This window comes from Canis aureus, chromosome 34 (genome assembly GCF_053574225.1).
Source record: "Canis aureus isolate CA01 chromosome 34, VMU_Caureus_v.1.0, whole genome shotgun sequence".
NCBI lineage: Eukaryota > Metazoa > Chordata > Mammalia > Carnivora > Canidae > Canis > Canis aureus.
The window spans coordinates 1,455,881-1,474,948 of NC_135644.1; the positions used below are offsets into that span (position 1 = coordinate 1,455,881).

Sequence of the window (19,068 nt, forward strand, 5' to 3'; positions counted from 1 at the left end):
TGTTTGTGACACTCTTTATTTTGATACTTTAATCATTTTATTCCAATTTTGGTAAAGGCAAGGAAAGTAAGATGTTTTATAATTACTTAGAAATTCATAGGTAAGAAGCTTTCCTGTTTGTAAGACTAGAATGTCTTTAGGTTCTTTAATACTTTAAGCCATAATGTTCTTAACATTTGAAATACAGAAAACTATTAATCAAATTCTTCAAGCAAAACTATTGCATAGTTTAAAAAAATTTACCGTGGAGTACCTACCATCTGTGTCTATTTCATAAATATTAATTATATTTTTTTTTGTTTCATTTGCAGTTTGTTTTATATTATATAGCTTATTTCTTTTTGACTTCAAAGATGGAGAAAAAGCGTTTCCTGCATTTCCTGTTAATCTTGCCTTTTTTTATGGTAAGCATAAATTCCTGCAACTCCCTATTTACGGTTATTGGTTTTAACTTCCAATATGCCAATATTCCAATATTAAGAAGGGTTATGAACAACAGAATAACATGCAGTTATTCGATGCATAAATATAAGCACATTTTTAATCAACAAAGCAATACTTTATTCTCTTGCAGTTCACACTTCCAGGCTTTAATTCGGCAGTGGCGGTGGGGGTGGGATGTCAGAGTGAGGACGGTCAATGATAAAATGTCAAAGACATCAGAGGAAGGTAATTATCAGAGCGATTGAAATAAAAATGAAATGCTCTGTGGTGTCGTTGTACATGGTACATAGACTGTTGATTCTGCATTAAATCTGTTTAAAAAGCAGGCTGCAACCTGCTGGGGTTTCTCTCACTCTGCCAATAGATGAGTCTATATTAATTGAAACCAGGCACTGTTTTTAAATTAATTTCCTTATCCATTCTTTCCAACACGTATTAAGCATCTTTTTCTGACAGGCACTGATGCTGGGTTTGGGGCAGGTGTGTCTGTGAGTGTGCACACTCCTGCACGCCCCTGCCCGCGTCTGCAGGGAATGTGAGGCCACGGCTCTAGTGGAGGGATCATATTCCTTAAACCTAGAACTTTATTTACAGAAATTTTTTTTTTCACATTTTTCTCTGTCCCACGTTAAAAGAGGGACTGTCCTCTTATCTCATTACATGTATTAGGAACCGAGAGGTGTAATCCCACTTAATTCTGTGCCAGCAAATAATTTTCCTGTGGTGTTTTCAAGCGATCCCCATAAAAAGATTCAAACAAAGACACTCAAGAAAAATATAGAAAAACTAGAGGAGTAAAAAGCAAGACTACATTCCTGTCAGCATTTGTATTTGAAAACATTCTCTGGTCTCGGGCAATCCAGACGCTGCACTGCTCAGATGTTATCTTAGGTAAATAGACGAGAATTCAAGAAGCAAGACTCCTGTTTCTTCAGCTCGCTTCCTCCCCGAGTGTGCCAAAGAGCTGCACCTGCCAACTCTGCTCGCCGGCAGATAATTCTGTATCAGATTACCAATCTGATTATTGTAATTTAAGGATTGTGACCATTTTTTCTTGAATTCATTCAGACAGTACGCAAATCTGAGTTTTTAGGACGAAAAATGATACTGGTTTTATGCAATTCTACAAACTTCCTGAAAACAGGAGAAAAATATTAATTTTCCTGATGCTGTAAATTTACATTTATTGCTCGTGCAGCACAGCTGCTGCATCAATCTTTATTAGGAGATTAAAACTAATCAAAGAATTAGAGTAAATGTTCAATGGTGAGCAGGTGATAGTGAAAATGAGGGTGCCATACACTGAGGGAATATTACTATTTAGAATGTATTACCTACAGATTCAGGCTAGAGAACAAGAATCAGGAATAAGGGGGCTTCCTGGGGCACCTGGGGGGCTCAGCGGTTGAGCATCTGCCTTGGGCCCAGGGTGTGACCCCGGGGTCCCGGGATTGAGTCCCGCGTTGGGCTCCCCGCATGGAGCCTGCTTCTCCCTCTGCCTGTGTCTCTGCCTCTCTCTCTCTATGTCTCTCATAAATAAATAAAATCTTTTAAAAAAAAATCTTAAAAAAAATAAAAGAATATGGGGTCTTCATGGTACAAAACAGGAACGAAAAGTCATGAAGATATTAAAACAGAAGTGAGGCCTAAAATAGTGCTACTGAACTGGAAGATCATAAATATATACCTTGTCCAAAACGCTTACTGACGTGTGTACGATGAAAAGTCTCTTTACCAACAGCATAAATGAATATTCTCAATATTTTATCAAAATATGATGATAAAAATGGCAACGATTTTGAATATTTGCCACGTGTCCGATGCTTCCCTCCTGTTACCTCGATATAATTTTATCCCACTTTACGACAAGAAAGCAGCAGCTCAGGGGGCTCAAGGTCTTGCTCCTGTTCACAGAGCAGGTGAGAAAAGTAGAGGTGGCTCCTGCATATCGCTCTCGTGTATTCCAGAAGACTCGTCCTACAACCAGCTCCCACAGGCGTCGGGGAGCCCCTTAGAGACTGTCCTTGCCAGGGCTGCCCTGGCAGCTGCTTGGGGTCACTTGAAATTAGATGCAGTGGGGATATTTAAACCATGAAAACTGGAAAACACTCCAAATCAGGGATTCTCCTCCCAGAGCCAAGCGACCACGTAGCACATCACTGTGCTCTGATCGTCTCCCAATTCTGAAGGTTTTGTTTGTGTGTCTTATCCCTTAGATTCTCGGCGTAGCAGAATCCGAGGAGAACATTGATGACTTAATTCAGTTGGGTGTCTACACTAGAAATAAAATCATGACAGCTCAATACGAATGTTACCAAAAAATTATGCAAGACCCTATTCAACAAACAGAAGGTAAACAGGACTATTTAAGTTTAAATGCATTTGATATATTTTTAAAAGAAAACTACTGCATTACATCATTTATGAGTTTCTTAGGTCCATTAATAAAAATGGGTTAGTTGTTAGCTTTCCTGTATGTGCACATTCTTAATTATATATGAATATTTTATGTCATGATTTATCTGGCTCCTTTTAAAAAAATCTAATAAAAGGTGTGTGTAACAGGAATATTTTTAGTAACTTTTTCTATGGCACAAAGATATTTGAAATATAAAATGTGTGTCTTGAATTAAATCAGTGGCTGTTGATCTTCAGTTTATGTAATCTGTATTTCTTTCTTTTTTTTTTTTCCACAAGCTGCTGGATGGGAGTCTGCATAATAAAATTACAATTTTTTTTTTTTTTTGTAACACGTGCTCTGCATAATCCATTTGTTAGCAATGCTAATGAGCCTAAGTTCTTCTGTTTCAATTAAGATATTCCTTAGACATTTTTGTAACATTACTGAGGGCCTGCTAAATGCCAGATATCTGCCTTGATTCTGACAATCCAAAGATGAGTAGCACAATCAGAGTTGCCAGATTTAACAAAAACAAAATAAAAATCACACACAAAAAGAGGCCCTGTATTTTATCTGGCAACCCTAAAGACAGGGTATAGCTTCAAAATATAAAATGCAAAACTCACAACAAAACAAAGCAAAGAGTAAAGACTTTCAATATTGCTAAATTATCGGTGGAAACAAAGATCTTAAAATTTTTGGAAAAATACTTGATGATATATAATGTTTCTTATATAAATGAAATGCTAAAAGTAAGATATTATTAATATTTGTAATTGACAAATTGAACTTGCTTGTGAGGGAAAAAAGTGTCCCACATTGGGCGACATTTAGAATTTTAAGGAACAATTCTTCTTAATGAAGAGTCTAACTGAACAATGTAATTTGCTGAACTTTGGAGAAATATTTAGATATATCCAACTAGATATTTTTATCATGAGAAATGTATTCAGTTAAAGATATCTTGGAAGTGTATCAGACAATGACAAACTATCTGATGCTGTCAATAGGGGTTAAATTATCAAGTACATGAGTTGTGTACAAATTCTCTATTAATTGATCTGGCTTCTTGCTTTATTCCATTAAAATCTAAGTGTTGTAAGTTTAAAATTATTGAATTAATTTCTTCCAGGTCATGTAGATATATTGAATAGTAGAACTATCTTTATGAGATAATTTTGTGATAAAATAATTTTAGAATCACTGCATAATCAATCTTCCTGTTGGAGCTTCGTACCACACTTTGTGATTTTAAATACTCTAGAAAGTCTTCCAATAAAGAACTGTCTTTATTTTAACGTTGTGCTTCCCAAATCTTTTGACCACAGAAACTCTTAATGGAATACCTACTCCTGTCTCACTCAAATGCCATACCACACAGTGTGGAAACTTCTGGGCCTTGCGCTCTATCATACTGCCAAGGTTGTCATTAACTAAATAGAATCTTTTGGACCAGTGATAAGGACTTATTTGAAATGTTTTCTATCAGGAATTTTTCTCTGATAGTCCACAAAATGCATTTTATTTGGTAATGTATGAGGGCAGACTATTTAAATGAGTGTCTGAAAATCACAGGAGAAAAAACTGACATGGTCTGAGTTCTTTTTTTAATTAGAATTATTTATACTTTCAGGCCAATAGAATTTTTTTTTCCTACTCCCATGAAAGTTAGGTTGATTCTGAGATTGCGGCACAAATCTGTTAAAAATAACAAACATTTCATACAACAATCGGGCTTCTATTTATGAGTGCTTTGCCTGACAAGATGGAAAATTACTTTATTTGATTATAGACTGTTCTAACATTGTAACACTGGTCATTTTACTTCTCTATGCCTTTAAAAAAAACATAATTTTTTTTTCACGTAAGAAGTTCCTTCTCTTCAGGCTGGTAAACGGAAATCATAAGAATGTTAAACACTCTACTCCATTTGAGAAGGAAAGGAAAGGAAGTAAGAGCTAGAATTTGGTAGACGAGTTGAAATATCTGTGAGGGCCAATGTAATGAAATAGGAAACACTGGAGTGTTTTTTTTTTTTTTTCCAGAAAATACTAACTCTTTGCCCTAAGAACACAGTTTCTAAGATAAAACATTTTCCAATTTCCCATATTTTAAAAGATTTTAAGTGGAGGAACACTAAGTAACTACTACCTTTCCGGTTAAGGACAACTATCAAAGACCACTTGATTTATTGAATAAATAGCTACCATTGAGAGCTGAACTTCTAAATATACTTTTATAGGTATTTCTAAATTTAATTTAGCAGTTATTCCAATAATGGCTCGGGGAAAAATTTAAATAATAGCTATAGATTTTATATGAGGTCTTCATTTTCAGTCGGTGGTCTGTATTTCATGTCAGTATTAACCCACCAGTAAGACTTTGTCTTCATGTACAACTAGAGGGACTAGTAATCGCTGTTTTCTTACTCTTCCCTTCAGGCATTTACTGCAACAGAACATGGGATGGTTGGTTATGCTGGAATGATGTTGCAGCTGGAACCGAGTCCATGCAGCACTGCCCTGATTACTTTCAGGACTTCGATCCATCAGGTAAAAGCAGAAATTTACATAGAAATCTGCTTGATATTACAGAAACCTAAGTTGACTAAATTACTGTGTCTTCTTTCCTTTTGAATTTTAAAGAAAAAGTCACAAAGATCTGTGACCAAGATGGAAACTGGTTTAGACATCCAGAAAGCAACAGAACATGGACAAATTATACCCAGTGTAACGTTAATACACACGAGAAAGTGAAGGTAGGGAATAAGTACGAACTGAAATGTAATTTACGTTGTCTGTTTAAAAAGTTAGTTGCTGATGGAGGATTGGAGAAAATTCACCTTGTGTTCCATTCTATTGTAAAGCCTTTTCATGATATACTTTGAGAAAAACAATGGAGAATAATTATTCATTTTGTCGTGACATGGAGGAAGCAATCCTGTTAGGTAATAGTGTATTTACAAGTCAATGTGTCGGTATTGGAGTTTCAAATTTCCCAAAGAAAACATGCTTTAAAAGTATGAGAAAAAGGAACACTTCCTTGGTGTTGGAATTTTGAGAACTAAGTTCAGGAGTTGTGCTCAGGCAAACAAGGTGAGCCCAACAGGGTTTGAACCGCTCCATCTGTCCCTCAACAGAAGGCTGCCTATCGACTGGCTTCTGGGTTATTCTTTTTTTTTAAATTTTTTTTTTTAATTTTTATTTATTTATGATAGTCACAGAGAGACAGAGAGAGAGAGAGGCAGAGACATAGGCAGAGGGAGAAGCAGGCTCCATGCACCGGGAGCCTGATGTGGGATTCGATCCCGGGTCTCCAGGATCGCGCCCTGGGCCAAAGGCAGGCGCCAAACCGCTGCGCCACCCAGGGATCCCCCTGGGTTATTCTCACTCACATTCCTACCTTTAGCCCCATCAGGGAAGTCAAGGTTAGTCACGATTTGTCACAACAGTTAAGATTGGATAGAAAGTGCCTGTATGTATTTGCACTTGGGGGACTACAGAGGCAGGTGGTCGGTGACTGAAGCCGAGTCCTGCAATCTGACTTCCTCTTCCCGCTCTTTACCACCTATGTGACCTGAGGCAAGCTAGGCCCTCTCTCTGCCTCCCTGCCCTTGTGTATAAAATGAAGATAGCAATAAACCCACCCTCTAGGTTGTCATAGGGATTGACTGAATACAAGGAAAAACCTGAGAAAACTACAGGCATATAGTAAGCATTGGCTGTCAGCGACCATTATAATTATAAATCACATACTCTTTGCTTATTCAGAGAAGGGTTTAAAGAGAATTATAAAAATATACAATAAAATAACAAGTTACAAATAGATGGAATACAGAAAAATAAAAAAAAATCAAAGAGGAAAAGTCAAAACCATGCGAAAGAACGGATTTGTATGTTCAGATCAGAGGCTCCTATAATTACTATATCGAGATTCGTCTTGGGGTTTCAAATTTGTCAGAGGAAAAAGAAAAACTCAGTAGGAAGGAAAGCCTTCTCTAAAGTAAACATGCAAAAACAATTCCATAGCGTTTGATTTAATGTGCACAACGTGATAGAGTGAAAAAGGTCAATATCCTTCAAAACGTAAAATGCTAGTTTCACATATTACACAAACTAGATCAATAAAAATATTCCTTCCTATCATATGACTTCTAATTGCTTAAATAAAAAGGATATACAGTTCATAAATTTTGATGTCACTTAATGAGTTTGCATAGACACTCTTCATTCCAGATGTGTTCAAGTATCTACCACAAGCTAAATGAAATGGTAAGGCTATGAGAGCACATATTTTTAAAAATATAATTTATTCTGTTGACTCGAGCTTATACACATGGAGGATTATAGTATTGATATGAGCTTGTTTTTTTGTTCACACAAATTATAGACTGCACTGAACTTGTTCTACTTGACTATAATTGGACACGGATTATCTATTGCTTCCCTGCTTATCTCGCTTGGCATATTCTTTTATTTCAAGTAAGTACATGTAAAATATTTTTTAATTTACTAGTTGTCCCTGGTGAATGCATTGCCATGTGCATGTTTATGTCATGTGCTGATAATATATATGAAATATAGATGATTTATGTTTAAAATAAATTGAATTTAAATAATGTGAAATATATTGATCTTGACTTTGTAAAATATATAGAGCAGAGGTAGATGAAAATTTGAAGCCAAACTTTACAAAATTAGTAGACACATAAGACTGAAGTCATGTCGTAAGAAGAGAGCCAAAATCATTATATAAATATATTTGTTTTAGAAACTCAAACATTATAGGCCTTCTTAATTGAAATTTCAACTTCTAGGTCAATTTTAGTGTCGGTATACATGGTACAGTACAGAAACTGGTGTTTTGTGTGAATAATGGCAATAGGATTTTATATATATTATTAAATCTAATAATCTAAATATAGTGTGGTTAGGTTACTTTTCCTTGTTTGGGCGGTCATCATTAATATAGTTCGCTTATATTTTGAATTTTACTTGAAATTTACTTCCTTTTTTTTGGAAGGAAGCGTCAACTCCAATTTCTTGATTTAACCAATCAATAAGCGATTTTTTTAAATTGATAGGAAAGTAAATTCCAAATCATGCATAGAATAATTTATGCATTAACATGGTTTTCATAATTTTTTTATCAACAATAATTCTAGAATGCAGTGTGTAGAGTGAGTAGCTGTATTTCATTGTGTCTTCATTACCATTGTCATGATCTTCTTCTTTTCTTCTTCAACAATTATCTTGGGACATTAGCAGCCTCAGAAAGAGCTAGAGTAGTAGCCCATCCCAATAATCCAAACCCAGAAATCATCAGGCAGCTGGATGTTAGATGCATGTAACTAGAGCAGCAGCTCTTGGCCCACCGTCCATCAAATATTCAGAGTATATCGAATAATAGATGAACCCACCAACTATTGTCATATCTCATGGCTCCAAAAATCACAGGATCTAGAGATTGCATCAGAATTGCTGTTTTTTGGAAAACTTTTAAAAATTCTTCAAGATCAGTTATTTTGAGGAATCCACATAGATACTTGTTAATGGCACTTTTGATTTATAACATTATGTAGGCACCTCTAGGAACTGATTTCAGAAAACTCCACTCTGAATAAAGCTAATTAGGTATTTGTGCACATCTTTATATTTGACATGTTTTCTTTAGTAAATTGTGTAAAAATGTATCGTTAATCGAAAAGAATTTTTATCCTAAAATACAGAAAACATTTCTTAAAGATTTAAATTTACTATACTATATTTTGCAACAAGTTATCAAAAGGTTCTTGCTCAAAACAAATGGCCAGTTCTCAGTCAATGCCTTTATAATGAGCTATGTCCTATCAGTTGCTTACATATAGCTTATTAAAACTTCATGTCTTTACTCTTAAATATATTCTTACCTCACTTATGATTTTTTAAGTGACTACTGTCTTTGGAGTTGGGAAAACTTTTTTTTATGATTGTATAATAGATTAAATATATCTGTTCTAAGAAGTAGAAAATAAATCATTTTCCAAAATGATAAATTTTATTTTTTTAACCTTTAAAAAGATTTTATTTATTTATTTATTTATTTGAGAGAGAGAGAGAGAGACCATGAGTGGGAGGAGGGGCAGAGGGAACCAGCCTCCCCACTGAGCAGGGAGCCCGATGTGGGCTCGGTCCCTGGATCCTGGATCATGACCTGAGCTGAAGGCAGACACTTACCCGACTGAGCCACCCAGGCACCCAAAATGATAATTTTTCAATAGAGTCCTCTGGTCCATACTAATATGTACTTTATGCTAACGGACAAAGTGAAGAAATGTTGCTGATGCTAACAAACTTATTGGTGAAATATGGCAATGAAAATTAATATTTAGTGACTTTAAAAACAAAATAAAATTATAATTTCAAATTCTCATTTAGTATATTAAAATGACTAAACAGTCTAAGATATGGTTAATTCCTTTTCTTGTTCACGAAGACAGGGTCTTTATGATTTAAAAATACCAACTATCCATATGACTCTCAGCTCTTAGAACTAAATAATGCAATTAATTACCGTTAAATTTATGCAGTACTCCTAGAACTCAGATTTTTAGTTCATGAAAATTTCATATCTATGGCACTGTCCCATACCGCACAAACACACTGAGAGAATTAATTTAAACGTAACTAATATTAGCTAAGCTTCTTTTTTTTAACCATGAAAACTCTTACAACTATGACTGAATCTCAAGGAGATCAGCCTCTATCCTAAAGGTATAAAATAGAAATAATATGAGTTATTTAAGACTGTCTTACAAATCTTGGGAAAAAAACTTGCAAATTTTAACCATTTCTAGCCTCAGGAAAAAGAATTCACTCCTTAATTAAAAACAAATAATGAGAGATAAGACTTCCACTTAAATTTGCAATATTTTTTTAAAACTCAAAATCAATTTAAGCATGTTACTTAAATAATTTTAATACTCTGTAATTTTAATACCCTACTGAGCAATTTCTTATATTTTTGCAGTTTAGTTCATATTCACTTCTTTTACTGCTTTGTTATGTACAAAGCATGTTAACTATTTTTATAATTTAACATTATATAATTCTTTCCATGTCCCTAAAGAGTTTTAAAAACTATTATTTAGTCATTTAATTGGCTGAATAATATTCCATTTAGTAAGCTGACAAAAATTTGCTAAATTATTCCTCTATTTTTGAGCACTAACATTACTTCCAATTTTTCCTATTCATAAAAAACACTGCAATGGACATTTTCAGATACAACCTTTCCCATACTTTGCACTATTTTTTTAGGCTACATTCCCAGGGACTTGGGATTTCTTGGTCAAATGGTATATATATTTTTATGGTTCTTGAAATACATCATCTCAAAAGTGTCTCAAAATAAACACATTTGAAATAAGTTCATGGGACGCCTGGGTGGCTGGCTCAGGGGTTGAGCGTCTGCCTTCGGCTCAAGGCGTGACCCCAGGGTCCGGGGATGGAGTCCCACGTCGGGCTTCCTGCATGGAGCCTGCTTCTCCCTCTGCCTGTGTCTCTGTCTCTCTCTCGGGGTCTCTCATGAATAAGTAAATAAAATCTTAAAAAAAAAAAAAAAAAAAAGAAACAAATTCATATGTACCTCCTAAGCTGATGCAGTTTTTTTTTTTTTTTAGAGTGACCAGGCTTTGAGGAAATACCACCAGCAGCAATCTGTTGCATCTTGTCAATTTTCTTCCCTGTCCTTTTTCCTCATCCTCTATGGAGTCAGCCTTGCAACAGCTCTCCAATCTATCCGCTTAGTTACACCTCTACTGCCAGCACCACCAGCCTTGTCTTATCTAGTCGCAGCAAATCCATATTTCACCCCTTCATTAATTCTAAACAATGCAGCCACAATATTTTCAAAGCTTTGGATCAAATACAGATAGGATATTTTCATCCTTTGCTTTAAAAATATTAAAATCTTTCTACTGTAATTTATATAAAATCAAAATCATTAACGTATCCTCTAATTGAATATCTTGCCTATCCTCCCACCCTCGCCTACTTAAAGGTATTCAACTTTCAGATCTAAGCATCAGTTCCTCAGTGAAATCTTCCCGAATTCCTTAATCCAGCATTTCTAAAACTGCAACTAGTGACAGTGGATGCAGAGTACATTTTTAATTGCCATTAAGGAGACCACCTATCTCTATCGATTTGAAACTAATACAATTGAGACCCTTTATTCATTAGAAACACAAAGAAAGAGGCAGAGACACAGGCAGAGGGAGAAGCAGGATCCCTGCAGGGAGCCCCATGTGGGACTCGATTCCAGGACCCCGGAGTCACGACCTGAGCCGAAGGCAGACTCTCAACCACTGAGCCACCCAGGCGTCCCAGAGACCCTTTAGATTTAATAATGTCTTTTTATTTTCCATGTAATAAGCCAAAATATTCAAGCACATTTAATATCTGAATGACAAAAAGTTGAGAAGCATAGCAAGTATATTTCATGCCAAAATCAGTAGTCATACAAAAAACAAAACAAAACAAAACAAAAAAACAAAATCAGTAGTCAAAACGAGAACAACAGTCTTTTCAAATACCAAGTCGAATGGTCCCAAATAAGTTTGAATTTAGCAAGGATGTAAATAAAGTCCTACACTAATTCCATAAAGTCAAATGTAAAATTAACGAAGCTTCTTCATGAAAGTGTCTATGATTTAATTGAGCAAATGCTTGCTGTGAACTGAGGCAGTAGTGAAAACGATGAAAACTGCCAAGTGAAAACAATGCTACGAGCCAGAATATACCAATAAATGCAAAGTATCCAATTCCAAACCTCTACTCAGACCTGTCACTTACTGTGTCCACTGTGGACTGATTTTGTAAGAGGAAAAGCAGATGTTATAAGAATTGGCTTATTGACAGGGAAGCAATTGAAGAAAATAATGTCTACTGATGAGGGACTCAAGGTACCAAGCCAGAAAAAGACAAGATATAGGGGCACATTAGATGACTTGAAGAATCCAAATGACTATACTTGGGAATAGAGTTTATATAGTAACATAAAAGTAATTTGGCTCAATTTAAAAAAATAAAAAAATACCAATAGCTAAACAAACCAGAATGAACCACCAATTGACCAACTGGCCATCCTGTCACTCAAGACAGAAATTAGAAGTCAATTTATTGGGAATTTTGAAATGGAGGATTCCTATACTGGGTTAGTTCATAGGTAGTCCTAAGGATCCATAATGCTACTTCCAAACCCACATCTCTGAATGAGCAGTAATTTAATAAAGAGGATTATAATGAGTTAATATTTTTAAAATAAAAATGCATAATTTCAATATCAGGGAAGTTAGTGTTTGTGAAAGTATTTTATAAGCTAAAAGCAAATTAAACAGAAAAACTGTACTGTTGATTAGTAATTTAAAGAAAATCTGGTTCAATATTTTTATATCTGTATTTAGGTTTTTTTTTTTTTTTTTGAAAATTATTTATTTATTTATTCATGAGAGATAAAGAGAGGCAGAGACACAGGCAGAGTGAGACTTGATCCCAGGACCCTGGGGTCCCACCCTGAACTGCTGAGCCCCCCAGGCGTCCCCATGTATTTAGGCACTTTACTTAAGAATGCAAACACTATGTAACTAATACAAGTAATTTTAATTTTTACTTGAAGTCTTTAAGTTTAAAGCTTTAGAATCAATTTAGTTTCTCTATGGAAAAACACTTTTTAAAAAATACTATAACTATGTGTGTGTGTGTACGCGCATATATATATGCTAAGTACTTTAGTTTTAAAGATACAATCTGTAGAGTCATACCTCACTTTATTATTTCATAATTTTATTATTTTTTAAATATTTTTATTTATTTTTTAAGAGAGAGAGAGCATGAGCTAAGAGAGGAGCAGAGGGAGAGGGAGAGGTTGGAGGAAAGAACCTCAAGCAGAATCCATGCTGAGTGTGGAACCCTATGCAGGGCTCAATCCCATGATCCCAAGACTATGACTTGAGCCAACACCCACTTGGGTACTCAACTGACTGAACCACCCAGGCACCCCACATACCTCATTTTAAAAGAGAAACTATAAATTTCTTGTTGCCCCAAATGTCGTTCTCATATTCTAATATAAATAAGCCTTATTTTTTTCATAAAGAAAGTTTTTAAAATTGAGAACACTGTATACAATGAATTTATATATCTATTATTTTCTAAAATTTCCATGCTCTTATACATGATATCTTGCATGCCACACAAAATTTTGTTAAACCAAATGAATGTCTTGCCAATATGTGGAATTTGGTTCTTGCCTCCACATAAAGAAAAATTAAGGTTTTCAATTAGTTACATTGCTTAAACTTTATGCAGATAGTACAATTCACTGTTCATTCTCTAATGAACTTAAAAAATCTTTAATGATGAGTTACCATGAGAAATGCGTATCTGATTTCAGGCATAAGTTAGTTTTAACAGATAGTGTAACACAGTAATTAAAAATGTGGGATATATTCAAATTTTGTCATTGCCACTTATTAATAGTTGGATTTAGCCTGATTCCACTTTTCAATAAGCCTCAGTTTGAGTCATAATGTTGTTTAAAATACTGGACAAAGAAGATTTACATAGTAATTGGCATGTAGCAATTTCTCAATAAATGGTAAGAAAGAGGTACTAATGGTATCATTGGACCATATTCATCATGTAGGCACAGAGACTGCACTAAGTCGTCATCTAACATTAATTAGCCCCATCTAATAGTAATATAAAGTGGAAAAAGAAAAAGCTAGTGTGGAGGTACAAAGAGCTACGGGAAGACAGAGGAAGGAAAGACTCATTCTGACTCATAGAATCAGAAGATTCCTAAAGTGATAACCTCACTGAGATCAATGTTAAATGATGGGTAAAAATTTCAACAGGTAAAAATTGTAAACCACAACCAGTGAAGAGATCACCCATCGAGTCCAACACCTGATTTTCTTTATGTTCTAAGTAGTTAACTAAGTTATCCAGACTTCCTCCCAATCTGTGTTCTTTCTACTTGGTGTAGTAATTTTATTTGACTTTGTCTTTTGAAAAATGGAGCATTTGAACAAAAAGAAGTAAAACTACAAATTATTTTTTTTCTTATTATATAATTTTTTTCTTATTATACATTCTCAGGCTTCAGGTTAATCATGAAAAACCCTCTTCCCAGTAAGACCAAGGTACAGTTTTCTAAATATGTTTTTATGTGTCCAGACATCCTGACTCACAGAAAGTGCTTAAGAGTATGTTCTCTAGAGAGGCACCTTTGGTCTCAGATACCACCCCTGTCATTCAAAGAACTTGTGTAGCAAGTTCTTTCATTTCTGCAATCCTTAATTTTACATCTTATTGTATCAGTATCTACATCATAGGTTTGGCCTAAGTACTAATATAGTATATATTCAGTGTTACATGGAATGTCTAATTTGGAAACGTTATCTCTTATTGGCATAGTTGTCAGTCTTATTAGTCCACTGAAACATTTTTATATAAACATTTAGCCCTGATAGGCACATTATACCAGTGGGTGCTTTTAAAACAGAATGAAAAAACACAATTTTTAGTTTTGTATGTGCTACATTTATAAAGAAATTGTCATAATGTTCATGTAGAAAAATAAGTAAACCATGAATGAAAAATTTTATAAACAAATTAGTCGTATAACTATACCAGAAAAATTTATGGTTAAGTAAATTAGTCAAAAATAATAAAACTATGCTCACAAGATACCATTTAGCTTTAAACTCAGTGCTTGAAGCCATATTAAAGAATTTGTAGCCTTTGATTTTAAGACATTTCTATGATACGCTCCTCAGAACTACCTACCAAAACAGTAACAGCTGCTACCTACCAACCATCCCCGAACAGCGAGTAATGGAAAGAACATCACAAAGTTGGTTCCGCGAGAGCACAAATCATCCCTGTTTTGTTTGTTTGTTTGTCTATAACACATTCCAGGGCTTACCTAGCACGAGACTTTGCTCGTAGTAGGCACTCAGAACATTCTTGAGGAGTGAAAGACATGAATTGACTTGGAAGTTTGTTTCTAAGACTGACTTTCCCATGACTTATCTGTGACCTTTAGACAAGTCCCTTGAGTTTATCTGGCCTTCCCTGTTGCCATCAACAAAAAAAGCATTAGAGTAAGACTCGTTAAAATTCTAATCAGTAGAAGAAAATGTATAAAACGATATAGGATACTCTGTGGCTAGACTGAAGGAAGACCAAGACCACTTCAGAAAATACTGACTTGAATGGTTAATGAAGCCCCTACAAAGAGTCAAGAGCCCTAGAAATTTTAGTGTTCTTCCCACCAACCTGGAAACATCCTATAGGAATTGAGGTTTCACATAAAATCATTGTGTGTCGAAAAGCTAGCAGCCTCTTTTTCTGTTTCTTTTTTTCCCAAAGATTTTATTTATTCATTTGAAAGAGAGAGCAAGCAGGAGCAGGGGGGAAGGCAGAAGGGATGAGGGAGGGACAAGGGGGATGGCAGGGGGGAGAGGGGAAAGGGTGGAGAGGGAGGGGACAAGGAGGAGGGAGACATAGACTCCTTGCTGAGCAGGGAATCTGACTAGTGGCTCAATCCCAGGCAGGATCATGACCTGAGCCAAAGGCCGATGACCCACTGAGCCACCCAGGTGCCCCCCTCTTTTCTGCTTCTTAACCCAGCTCCCCGCACTGCAGTCATTCTTGCTCAGTCTTTGGTAGAGGTGACATATTTTGTCTGTTAATTCAGGGTTACTGACCCATCCTAATAAAAAGAACCAAGAACCAAGCAAAAAAGTTGATTTAGGGTGCTGCTTATTATTTAGAGAGAGAAAAGAAAAAGTCTCCTACTCATCCATGCTTTAAATTAGAAACAGAGAACTCAAAACACTATTTACCAGATATACTTCAGTTTTATATTAGAACCAATTAAAGGAACGAGTCAGAGCGAGAGATAAAAAGAAAGGGAACCAAAAGGGAGGGGAACAGAGAGACAGAGCTTTGGGATTTGCCAAGCCCTGAGAGGCAATGACTCTTACTCATAATGATCCTTAGAAAAACAAAGCACAACCCTTTAGATAAAAAAAATAAATAAACTTTACCAGAATTAGTTATAAATTATATTTTAATTACTGTTTAAAATTTGAGAGCATAACAAATCTTGCTCTTACTTTCAACCCAGATAAAGGGCTCCATCTTCTTGCACATAAAGGAGCACATGTAACATCTGAATTGTATGGGGGCGGGGGGAGAAATGGCTCTTTTTTTTTTTTTTGACATCTTAATTTTTCTGACATTTCAGACACTGACTCCAAGTAATTTCAAAGCCAAGTTGCACATTTGCAACTATATAGACAATGATGTCATTTCTAGGTAGTTAAGGTCCTATATAAAATTCAGCAAAAATTCTACTCAGTTGATAGGCCAAACTTTCTTTCTTTCTTTTTCTTTTAAATATTTTATTTATTTATTCATGAGACATACAGAGAGAAAGAGAGGGAGAGATAGAGGGAGAAGCAAGCTCTCCACAGGGAGACTCGATGTGGGACTCGATCTCGGGACCCCGAGATCATGACCTGAGCTGAAGGCAGACACTCAACCAGCTGAGCCACCCAGGCATCCCTAGGCCCAGCTTTCCTAATAAAATAATCCTTTAATGCTTATATTTATGCTTTTCAGGACAAGTGATCCAAATCTCATCTTTGTTTTCTTAGATTGTTCTAAATATAGTCAATCAATGTTGTGAACACTTAATCTCAATTCCAGTTTCTTCATATATGTCTTGAACTAGAACAACGTGTAGTTTTCTTCTTTAAGCTAAGAATTGTCACCTAAAAACTGTTCATGATTCAACCTTCAAGTCAATTTTAAACAAGGCTAACCATGTAAAGAGATCCTACAGAGGAACATAGAGCACAGAGTCTTACTCTACAGACCATATCCTGACGTGTTTGTTTTGGGAAATCAGAACTTTGACTTAGTAAGTTGTTTAAAACCTGGCAGATGTGCCCCATCAGAGGTTTGACAATGGCTGAGTTCAGAAACAGTCATCACGTGGTCCCTGAGTAACATCTGTCTCCGGGCCTCCCCAGGATCATCCTGGCTTTCTCAACTCTTTGGTCCATTTCACTCCTGGTAAGTTCCTTAATGCACTAGGGTTCCAAGACACATTTTCTTCTGCTTTATGTATCCTAAGCTCCCTTCAGCTTAACACTGAATATTGGTTAATTAACCATAGTTTTTCATGTAATATTTTATTAGATCATACTCATTCTATTTCCAAAAAAATGAACTTTGATCAATGTGGTGAAAAATCCATCCACCTCAAACTAAACATGGTGAGAACAAAAAACATTCCTATTCAGTAATGTGAGTCTTGGTTGGAAAGCTTTTTAAACATGTCCACTGTAATTATATAATAAAAGCATTGTATTCCCACATTAGAGTATCAGATTTAAAAAAGGAGGGAGTAGTACAAAAACCAATAGATTTGCTCTAACAAAAATCAGTTCCACTCTAATATAATTGCTATTACTGGTTTACGGAGAAGAGTCCCAGGTATGGAAATACAAAGTAGTAACTGAATTAAAGATCTTGGGCTTATTTTCACCAGCAAATTCATTATTTAAAGCTGTAACTAAATGTTAAGGATCACATATTTCTGTTAATATTTTTGATAAATATGCAATTTCTTCATAAGTGTAATCTGTTTTGCGTGAGCAAGTTAAAACATTAGTGCTATTTAAGCATAGCTAAATTTTCACGGAAATAGAATGACAAATCATTTTAAGAAAACAAATGACCCATTGCTTGATGTTAAGACTATAGGCACTTGAATGGATTGAAACTTCATGATCTCGGGATCCCTGGGTGGCTCAGCGGTTTGGCGCCTGCCTTTGGCCCAGGGCGTGATCCTGGAGACCCGGGATCGAATCCCACGTCGGGCTCCCGGTGCATGGAGCCTGCTTCTCCCTCTGCCTGTGTCTCTGCCTCTCTCTCTCTCTCTCTCTGTGACTATCATAAATAAAAAAAAAAAAAAAAAAAAAAAAAAAAAAACCTTCATGATCTGAAATAGCATAAATAATATAACGTTCCCTCCTCAAAGTCATAATATATTTTGCAATTTGGTTTTCCACTCTTGCGGGCCTCGTTTATTTTGCTAGACTGTACCCACAGATATGACTATATATTAGGAGAAAGCCAAAGTAAACCCTCCGACGTGTACCATCTTCTTAGTAGTTAGGAAAAACAAAAACCAAAAATGACTGGATAATACGCTGTTAACATTTGCTAACAGAACATTAAAATGTGATACAAATGAGTATGAGCTTCAGAATCAAAAATTCTTTTAGTAAATTATGCTCTTTAACTTTCTTCAACTTGGAATAAATAGAAAACAAGGTGGAGTCTTGCCTTATGCCTTTATTCACATTGTTCTTTGTGCCCTGTAAAAACTCTAAGCTTAATTGAAAAAAAAAAAAAAAGACTTTGGCTCAGGGTATCTTCTTAATCTGCTTGGAATGGTTTTCTCCCCTATCTTCTCCTCTCCAGTTCTATCTTGAGTCTCCCCATCATTTTGGTCATAGTTTTTATTTCTTAATCCTATTTTAGTTTCTAAAAAACATGTAACACTATCAGGAATCCCATGACGTAACTTATGTGTGTATTTACCCTCTACTCTCACATGAATGACATCTGTATTATTCAGAAGTGTTTCCTCAAAAATCTAGAAATAGTGTAAAATATACTACTTATGCATCAAGAAACAGTTCTGAGTGATGAAATGTATAGTAAAAGAGACAAAAACCTTAATTATGTTCTTAAAATTCAACATTCAAATTCGACAGATCACTTAGTAGGATTGTGATCGGAAGCAACCTACTTCCATTTTATTAAAAGATAATGACACTGCAAGGGCTTATTATGTGACATAATGAATGTGAAGTACTTATCTCTGTGTCTGGGATGTTCTAAAAGCTCAATAAATGGTGGCAGCTACTGTTATAAATTTTATCTCTAAGGGGGGTTTTTTGAGGGGTGTAAGAGGAGGCCTGACTGTTCCTACTTTTGGTTTCCTGCCCATTAGAAGACCACGAAGCGGTCTTGCATGGGGCAGCTCACACACGCGAGAACACCATTTGGCCACACAAAATACGCCCATTTGTTCGTGCACCTGTACTCATATGTTATGGTAAATGAGCAGTCTTGGAAGGAAGGCAGGGGCGAGGG

General features: G+C 35.5%; 1 protein-coding gene across 4 annotated transcripts in view; it reads left to right on the forward strand.

The window, feature by feature from the left end:
- CALCRL (calcitonin receptor like receptor) overlaps window positions 1-19,068 on the forward strand; it is a 100,329-nt gene that overhangs the window by 57,241 nt on the left and 24,020 nt on the right. For all 4 annotated transcript variants that reach the window (XM_077883519.1, XM_077883520.1, XM_077883518.1 and 1 more), the window contains 5 exons: window positions 312-404; window positions 2,661-2,796; window positions 5,287-5,397; window positions 5,491-5,603; window positions 7,235-7,326. In XM_077883519.1, the coding sequence (XP_077739645.1) occupies window positions 354-404; window positions 2,661-2,796; window positions 5,287-5,397; window positions 5,491-5,603; window positions 7,235-7,326 (503 nt within the window). In that variant the 5' untranslated portion in view covers window positions 312-353. The remainder of the gene's footprint in view (window positions 1-311; window positions 405-2,660; window positions 2,797-5,286; window positions 5,398-5,490; window positions 5,604-7,234; window positions 7,327-19,068) is intronic.